General features: G+C 44.1%; 1 protein-coding gene across 1 annotated transcript in view; it reads right to left on the reverse strand.

The window, feature by feature from the left end:
* The window catches only part of GRK4 (G protein-coupled receptor kinase 4), a 96,082-nt gene that overhangs the window by 69,484 nt on the left and 16,567 nt on the right, over positions 1 to 10,031 (reverse strand). Inside the window, exon 4 of the mRNA XM_006875330.1 lies at positions 7,440 to 7,535. Within this exon, the coding sequence (XP_006875392.1) occupies positions 7,440 to 7,535 (96 nt within the window). The remainder of the gene's footprint in view (positions 1 to 7,439; positions 7,536 to 10,031) is intronic.

The raw sequence follows: 10,031 nt of genomic DNA on the forward strand, positions 1-10,031 counted from the left end.
ATACCAACTCAATGGCACCTAACAACAACATCAAAACTTGGGAGCTATAAAAGCATGAAGTGTCTGGCTTATAAGATTTCATGAGGGTTCTTAGTGTCAGAACGAGAGGAGGAAGTTAGAAACCCTACTGCATAGTTTTCCTCATGTTCAGAATGGTTTGGTGATGAGGGGGATAGGATTCAATGATTCAGTTGTGAGCAATCGTTATCAGGACTAAGGTGATTGTCACAACTGTAAATGGAGAAGAGTTGTAACTACACCTGTCATTTTAGGAACAGAGGACCATCAAGGGAAGAACAGGAGAGAAGCGAGGGATCCGAACCAGAAAAGCAGCGACCACAGAAATGGTGGCAGAGGCGATGGCATTGAGAGACAGAGAAGTAGTGGACTCCAGGCCCAAAGACTGAGGAAGGCAGTGTGCCTGTGGGCGGGAGGCGGGTTTGTAAAATGTACCCTTTGGACATTTAAATGAATATTTCAATGTGAATGTGTACATTAAAGAAAAAAAAAAAAGGGTAATAGAGGTTAACACTGTTGGCTAAGGGTGCATGGAGGAGATTGTGATCTTTACAATGATTTGCTGAATGTAAAACTGAGGTTCTGCCTTGTAAACTCTCACTCACTCAGTACACAATAAAAGCTTTAAAAAATGAGAGAGACACACACAAGCACAGAGAAAATTGTCTAATAGTTTTTGGAAGAAAACCTCCCTAACATCATAAAAGACAAGAAGGTAAGTATGCAAAAAGCTGAACAAACCCCAAACACGACAGACAACAAAAGAAAATCACCAAGACATATCATAATCAAACTTCCCAAAATCAAAGACAAAGAAAAGATCCTGAGAGCAGCTTGGGAAAAAGAAAAGGTTACCTACAAAGGAGAACCAATAAAAACTAAGCTCTGATTTCTCAGCAGAAACCAGGCAGACACAAATGCAATGGAATGACATATACGAAACTCTGAAACATAAAGATTACCAACCAAGAATCATATACCCAGCAAAATTGTCCTTCAAATTCAAACGGTGAAATTACCACATTTCCTGATAAACAGAAATTAAAGGAATTTGTAAAGACCAGACAAACTTTACAAAAAATGCTAAAAAACCAACAACAGCAGACAACAACCTGAGATTACCATACATGACACCACCACTCAGAAATCAATCCAGATATAAAAGTATTCAATGTAAAACAAACCCACAAAAATCAATGTAAATGATGAAGTCAACTACAAAGCAGAAAGAGGGAATGATGTAGATAAAGAACTTCCAAAATGTCAAGGAAGTCAAGTAGATTCCAAGATAAAACAGACTGTAGTAAACAGTGAAAAAATGAATAAATTATGGGGTGTCCTCTAAGACAAATAATACAGCTGTATGTCAAAATATAAAAAGAGGAAAAATCAAAAAGATTTAGTAAACATTAACACAACAGAAATGAAAACAACAAGAAAACCCACCAACAAAATGAACTCAGTGCAGAAAATTATGTAGAACAAAGAATCCAGCAGCACACACACACACACACACACACACAAAGACCCCAAAGAAATATGACAACAATCAATTCATACCTATTGATAATTACATTGAACGTAAATGGGCTAAATGTAGCAGTCAAGAGACATAAAGAGCAGAATGGATAAGAAAACAGGATCCTTCAATATGCTGTCTACAACAGACATATCAAAAAGATAGAGACAGCCTAAAATGCCCATCAACAAAAGAGCAGTTAAACAAACTTTGGTGCACACACAATTGTTGTTAATAATGTGTACATTATTTGCACACAATATATATTTGTGTTTATCTAAAGTAATAACTGTGATGATGGTATGGGACCAGGAAGTGTTTGGTTGGTACCGACTCATAGCGACCCTAAATACAACAGAACAAAACACTGCCCGGTCCTGGGTCAACCTCAACTGTTGCCATGCTTGAGCCCATTGATGCTGCCACTTTGCCAATCCATCTCGCTGGGGATCTTCCTGTTTTTCTCTGACCCTCCACCTTAACAAACATGATAGCTTTCTCCAGTGACTGGTCCCTCCTGACAACATGTCTGAAGAATGAGAGACAAAGTTTGGCCATCCTGGCTTCCAAGGAGCACTCCAAGGAGCTCATCCATGGCTGCTCTGATCCTTCTCCGGCTTGTTCTCGCCCAAGATGGCATCTTGGATTAGAAAGCACTGGGTTTCTTGCTTCTGCTACAAATTCCCCTAGCTGTAAACCTTCCAACCTTCTAAATATTCCTTTTTATGTGGTTCAGAGTTCTGGGGCCATCCCCTGAGCCTTCTTGGTCCAAGCATTCTGTGTTGTTGCTGACGGAGCTCCTCAATGCACTTCCACCCGATCCACCATCTGGTTTGTTCTGCCCCCTCCAGTACATTTTAACTCTACTTTTCCACAAACTTATTTAATTCCACTTGCATTGTGTTCAGAGCATTTTTAAACTTTTTTTTTCTAAATCAATCTATAAAAATGTTCTGACCTTTGCTGTTGTTAGAAGCCGTCAAGTCAGTTCGGACTCAGCAATCCTATGCCCACGGGATGAAACACTTCCTGGTCCCATACCATAGTCACAGTTATTACTTTAGATAAACACAAATATGTATTGTATGCAAATAACGTGCACATTATCAGGTTTTGCATACTGTGCAACCTCTCACGGGAGAGTTTCCTGTGTATGTCGTATGTGTGTGTAAGTGATTTACAATGGCTGCTATGTTGTTGTTGTTGTTAAGTGCCATTGAGTCGATTCTGACCTATAGTGACCCTGTATAGGGTTTCCAAGGAGCAGTTGGTGAGCTTGAGCTGCCAACCTTGCAGATCAAATCGACTTTGCAGTCCAGCACATTAGTCCACAATGCCACACCAGGACTGACCATTATAGGCGGGGAAAAACCAATCTTTTAAATCTGTATCTTTTGACCTTATCAGATTCACAATTCTACTATGGATGCCTCGACTTTTCCACGCATTCAATTTTGCATGCTATAAAAGTACCCCACAGCATTGTTGGATAAGCATGCATTGCTAACCCCAACATCAGCAGTTCAAATCAACCTGTCACTCACTCCTCGGGGGGAAGAGGAGGCTTTCTGTTCCCTTAAAGAGTTACAGCTGGGAAACCCTCCACAGGGTTGCTGACTGGGAATCGACCCCGACCCAATGGCCGTGGGTTCAGGCCACACTGATGCGTCCAGAGCACACGACCTTAGAAGTGGCAGATGGTCTCTTCCCACCTCCCATCAAAGGCCCAGGGCTCGCAGGAACCAGGGCTGAGAAAACAAAAATTCTCACAGCTTAGCCAATAAACAACATCACGGCAAGTGGTGGAGAAATGGATGTTGTCAAAGGGTTTCGTTCTACTTGGATCAACGATCAATGTCCATGGAAGCAGTAGCCAAGAAATCAAATGACCCATCGCACTGGCCAAATCTGACACCAAAGATCTCTTTAGTATTCAAAGGAAAGATGTCAGTTTGGGGACTGAGGTGTGTCTCACCCAAGCTGGCATTTCAGTCACCTCATATGCAAGTGATAGCTGGACAACGAAAAGGGAAGATTAAAGGAGAACAGATACATTTACATTATGGTGTTTACAAAGATATTGCTGCTGAAAGAACAAACAGATCAGTCTTGGAGGAAGCCTCCTTAGAAGTGAGGATGCTGAGATTTGGATTTGTTTACACTGGACATACCATCCAAGGGACCTACCCCTGGAGAAGAACATCACGTTTGGCAATGCAAGGGATCAGTGGAAATGAGGAAGCGCTCAAGGAGATGGACTGACACCGTGGCTACCACCATGGACTCAATCGCAGCACGGATGTGAGGACGGCACAGGAACGGACAGCGTATCAGCTGCTGTCACACACATAAGGTCACCGTGAACTGCAGCCAAGTCGACAGCAACTACCAACCACCTTTCCACTCCTTGGGAAGTGCTCTGGGAACCACCTCTATAGCCAGCCCAAGCCAGCAGAAGTAGAGATGTGGGGCTTAGAGTGTGCGCTGGTGCCCCCCCCCCCATGGAGGAAGCCCGGCTCCCAGGGAGTGGGGAGGAACCCTGGGAGCAGCAGGTGCTGCAGACACCTGAGGCATTCTGGGTAGTGAGCCACAGGGCATCACCAGGGGAAGGTGCTCATGACTGCCATTACTAGGTGAACAAAGGAGACTGGTTTTACAGAAGCCACCAAACCAGGTCCTCAGCAGCAGCTCCCACTATTGTGCAAAATGACCTTCCTATAAAAAGATCACTAGTTCCGAGTTTTATGTCTTGCTCACTGTGTGTCGCCCACAACGTTAAGACAAAAAAGAAAGGAATTGGAAAGACCCCAAATATGTGTATGAGGACACTGTGTCAAATACATAGGCAAACAATAATCAGGGAAACAAGTAAAAGGGCGCCTCCAGAGTAGAGGGTACTTGAGTAGAAAGAAATGGTTTGACCTATTTTACCATCTTCACTGTGACCTTCAGGTCATTCATCAATCCATTCACTACCTCGCAGCAGAGCATCTACTATGACCAGGTGTTGTTGTTAAGTGCCATCGAGTCGGTTCCAACCCATAGAGACCCTAACAGGGTGTCCGAGGCTGAAAATCTTTACAGGAGCAGAAAGCCTCATCTTTCTCCTGTGGAGCAGCTGGTGTTTCGAACTGCTGACCTTGTGGTTCGCAGCCCGATTCGTAACCACTACGCTACCAGAGCTCCGTTATGACCAGGCACTGGTCCAGAAATATTCCTCTCCAACACCATAGCTCAAACGTATGAATTCTTCTACAGTCTTCCCTATTGACTGTCTAGCTTTCACATCCATATGAGGTAACTGGAAATACCACAGATTGGCCCAGGCGCACCTCAGTCCTCAAACTGCAATCTTTGCTCTTCAAGAGGTCTTTTGCAGCAGATTTGCCTAATGCAAATACGTTGTTTGGTTTCTTGACTGCTGCTTCTATGAGTGTTGACAGTGGAGCCAAGAAAAATGAAGGTTTTGACAACTTCAATCTTTTCTCTCATTACCATGGTATTCTTTATTGCTCCAGTTGGGAGGATTTTTGTTTTCGTTACATTGAGATGCAATCCTTACTGAAGGCTGTGGTCTTTGATCTTCATCAGTAAATATTTTAATTCCTCTTCACTTTTAGCAAGCAAAGTTGTATCTTCTGTATATCACAGGTTGTTAATGAGTCTTCCTCCAGTCCTGATGCCACATTCTTCATATAACCCAGCTTCTCTGATGATTTGCTCAGCAACTTAGTATGGTAAAAGCATACAACCCTGTCACACATCTTTCCTGATTTTAAACCATTCAGTGTTCCCTTGCTCTGTTCAAATGACTGCCTCTTGTTCTATGTACAAGTTCCTCATGAGCATAATTCAGTGTTCTGGAATACTCATTCTCTGCAATGTTTGTCATGATCAACATACTCAAAAACCTTTGCATAGTCAATAAAGCACAGGTAAACATCTTCCTGGTATGCTCTACTTTCAGCCAAGACCCAGCTGACATCAACAATGATGTTCCTTGTTCCACGAAGCCACGGCCTTTCCTGTGGTCTCATTGCATTTGAGAGCTGGACAGTGAAACAGTAAGACAGAAGAACTGAGGCATTTTAACTGTGGTGCTGGCAAACAATACTGAACATACTCATGTCCATGGCTTGGGTCAGGCACACCTTAATTCCCAAGCTGACATCTTTGCTCTTGAATACTTTAAAGAGATCTTGTGAAGCAGATTTGCCTAATGCGATACGTCATTTGATTTATCGACTGCTGCTTCATATTGGCTACCTAAAATGGTGGTACAATAAAGGCACAAAGTGACTGGCTTACAAGTTTTTAAGAGTGAGTTCAGTTTAAGAGTGTGCAGGGAAAGGCAGAATCCCCACTGGATAGTTTTCATATAGTCTAGACAGGTCTGGTGAAAGGAGATGGGGATAAGATTCTTATGATTTAATAGTGAGTAATTCTTATCATTTAATTGTGAATAACAGAGACAAACATGTGATTGTCATAACTATAAACGTAGAAGTTTTGCAACACAAAGAGGTGAATAGTTAATCTTACAGTCCAGGAACAGATGACTCTAAGACCATCAAGGAACAAGAACACAAGCAAAATGTGGGACCCAATCCAGAGAAGCAGCAACACCAGCGATGGAGGCAGAGATGAGGTCATGGAGAGAGAAAGCAGCTGAGGACTCTAGACTCATGGAAAGAGAAAGGCTGTGTGCTGGCGGCCAGAAGGCAGGCTTGCAGAATGTGCCCTTTGGTTGTTTAAATGATTATATATTCCTGAGTGTTTTTTTGTACACTCAAGCAAACAAACAAAAAAACCCAGAGGGAATAGAAGCAAATAGTGTTGAATAATGACACGTGGAAGGGATTGTAATTGTTACAGTGAGACAAAATACGATAGGATGAGTGTAAAACTGATGTTCTCCCATGTAAACTATCACTCAATTCACAATAAAAACTTGAAACAAGAAATTAAAAAAAAAAACAAACCTGTAATCAGGATTGGAGGAAGACTCATCAACAACCTGCGATATGCAGATGATACAACCTTGCTTGCTGAAAGTGAAGAGGACTTAAAATACTTACTGATGAATATCAAAGAACACAGCCTTTGGTATGGATTGCACCTCAATGTAAAGCAAACAAAAATCCTCACCACTGGACCAATAAACATCAATATCAATGGAGAAAAGATTGAAGTTATCAAAGACTTAATTCTTCTTGGATCAACCAACAACATTCATGAAAGCAGCAGTCAAGAAATCAAACAACGTACTGCATTAGGCAAATCTGCTGCACAAGACCTTTTTTAAGTGTTGAAGAGCTAAGATGTCAGCTTGAGGACTAAGGTGTGCCTGACCTAAGCCATGGTATTTTCAATAACCTCATATGCATGCAAAAGCTGGACAGTGAATAAGGAAGACCATAGAAGAATTAATGCTTTTGAGTTATGGTGTTGGAAGAGAATATTGAAGGTACCATGGGCCGCCTAAAGAACCAACAGATCTGTGTTGGAAGTGCAGCCGGAGTGCTCCTTGAAGGCCAGGATGGCCAAACTTCATCTCTCATATTTCAGATATATTGTCAGGAGGGACCAGTTCCTGCAGAAGGACATCATGTTTGGAAAGGTGAAGGGTCGGAGAACAAGAGGAAGACTTCCAACAAGATGGCTGGCACAGTGGCAACATCAATGGGCTCAAGCATAGAAACGATTGCACGGTTGGCCCAGGACCAAGTTTGGTTCTGTGTATAGGGTCACTATGAGCCAGTGCCTTCTCGATGGTACCGGACAACGAGTTGGAACCAATTGGACGGTACTTAACAACAACAGTGTAACTTTAAAAAATTATATTTTCGATAGAAGGAAAATGCAACATCATGGCAGGTGTCTGCAGGCACTTGGTACTCACCGATGGACCGTCTCAGCTCAGTGCACTTGCTGACAGGGGGCAGCTTCAGCATCTCCCTCCACTTCTTACTACGACTGCTTTTTTTCCTATAGGCTCCTGCATGTAAAGACATATAAGAGGCTTAAATAAATAAACAAGACCAGAAGTTGGAGTCCCACTCAGGTATCTTTCTATTTCTGTTTTAGTAGCTTAGACAAGCTGCTGTTGTCCTCTCTGGGTGAAGAACAAAGCCCCCCACAGGGCCATCCGTCACTGGCGCTGTCACTTGGCGATCGTGTACTTGTCTAGCAATTCCTCTGAGGCTCCGTTACCAAATGTGCACACCACACCATCATACGCAGAAGTGGTGTCTGACCTCTGACCTCACCAGAGGGAAGGAAAGTCAAGGTCATCAGTCTACGTTGGAACTGACTCAATGTCACTGGACTTGGGTTATGGTATATTTCCGAAATATTTTGTTCAAGAACCATAATTGTTTGAGAAGCTTAAACTCAGGAAAATGAAAAGCTTCAAGCTCAAGCATTCTGGGGAGCAAAAGTTTGCTGAGTCTGGTTGTCGTACGTGCCGTCGAGTCGGTTCTGACTCAGCGACCCTGTACCGGCTTTCCCAGGAGCAGCTGCTGGGTATGAACTGCTGGCCTTGTGATTAGCAGGCAGTCCAGTGTTTATCCTTCAGTGCCACACCAGGACTCCTTACTGCTTTGTACCCAGAAGGAAGCCTCACAGTTGGGGCCACTGGAAGGGGAGGAGTACCACCTAGAGTCAGGTGGTACTGTGTGGATCTGGGTGGTCCAGACACTGGGGAGACTGGTGGGATCCCGCTCAGCAAAGAGGCCTTACTACAGACACCAATGTGATGCTGTGGGTGTCAAGTACCAATGAGTCGGTTTCAACTCATAACATCCCTGTATAGGGGTTCTGAGGAGCGGCTGGTAGGTTTGAACTGTTGACCTTGTGGTTAGTAATCCAGTGCTTATCCTACAGCACCACACCAGGACTCCGACAATGTGATTGTTGTTTTGGCTAAGTGCCATTGAGTAGGTTCTAACTTATAACAACTCTGTATAGGGTTTCCAAGGAGCAACTGGTTGGTTTGAACTGCCAACCTTGTAGTTTGCAGTCCAGTGTTTTTCTATAGCGTCACATATGTTGTGGTGGTGGTGTAGTACCGTCAAGCCGGTTCTGACCCACAGCAACCTGTATAGGGTTTCTGGGGAGCAGGTGGTGACCTTGAACGACCGACCTTGCAGTTCAAACCGACATTGCAGTCCAGCGCATTAACCCACAGCGCCACGCCAGGACCCCCAGCGCCACATGTAGTCGTCTGCAAAACAGACTACAGAAGCCAGGGTTTCTTTCTTAGCATTCTTTGACTCTCTGCTCTGCACTCAGACCACAAGCTCTCCACTCCAGGACCTGAGCGGGAAGGCCGAATACCACGCCTCATGAGCGCTAGGCTAGTCTGTCCCACTCCACAGATGTCCTAGCTTCCTGAGCTGGCAGGATTCAGCAGGAAGGCCGAGAACCACGCCTCAGGAGCACTAGGCTGGTCTGTTCCAACCACAGACGTCCTAGCTTCCTGAGCTGATTCTGCTACCTGCTTTCCCCACGAACCACAAATGAACCTTGTTTCCAGGACCCGATGTGTCAGCCTGGTGTTTTGGATGTGAGTGTGGGCTGGCTCCCTTCCTGGGATATCTTGACCAAAAACACATCCTGGAGTAGCTAGTGGTCTGCCACCCTAAGCACATGTCAACATTCCTCAGGAACCGCAAAGGTAAGCATATGCGCTGCATGGCATCCGGACTCCCCTGTTTCTATACTTAACAGCCTTGGCTCCAGATGGAGTCACCAAGTTGAAAGCAGCCCTGGATTATTACTGGGGAGTAAGAAATGTGGTGACCGAGCTATTGTGATGGGGTCCAGACATCACAGCAGTTTGCTGTTGTCACATGGAAACAAATGAGTCCGACGAATTAATAGGTCACATGAACATTTCTGGTCTCCACAATCCCGAGACCAAACAAGTTTAGATGGTGCCCAGTAACTACTATCTTCTGCTCTGAAAGGGACCGCATTAGAAGGTTCTGGATAGTCACTGGAAATCTATGAACAGCAATGGAACGCTGTCAGCACCAGAATATTGAAACATGAAGAAGAGCACCACAATGTTTTCAGATATAGTGCTGGAAGATGAGCCCCTCAAGTTGGAAGGCTCTCAAAATATGACTGGGGAAGAGCTACCTCCCCAAAGTAGAGTTGACCGTGATGACAAGAATGGAGTCAAGTCCTCAGGACCTTCATTTGCTGATGGGGCACAACTCAAAATGAAGAGAAACAGCTGTAAACATCCATTAATAACCAGAACATGGAATGTAAAAAATATGAACCTAGGGAAATGGGAAATTGTCAAAAATGAAATGGAACACATAAACATCAATACCCTAGGCATTGTTGTCAGGTGCCATCGAGTCGGAACTGACTCATAGCGACCCTATGCACAGCAGAACGAAACAATGTTCGATCCTGGGCCAACCTCACTACCGCTGCCACACCTGAGTCCATCAATGATGCCACCTGGCTGATCCATCTC

Source organism: Chrysochloris asiatica, unplaced genomic scaffold, assembly GCF_000296735.1.
Source record: "Chrysochloris asiatica unplaced genomic scaffold, ChrAsi1.0 scaffold00319, whole genome shotgun sequence".
Taxonomy (NCBI): domain Eukaryota; kingdom Metazoa; phylum Chordata; class Mammalia; order Afrosoricida; family Chrysochloridae; genus Chrysochloris; species Chrysochloris asiatica.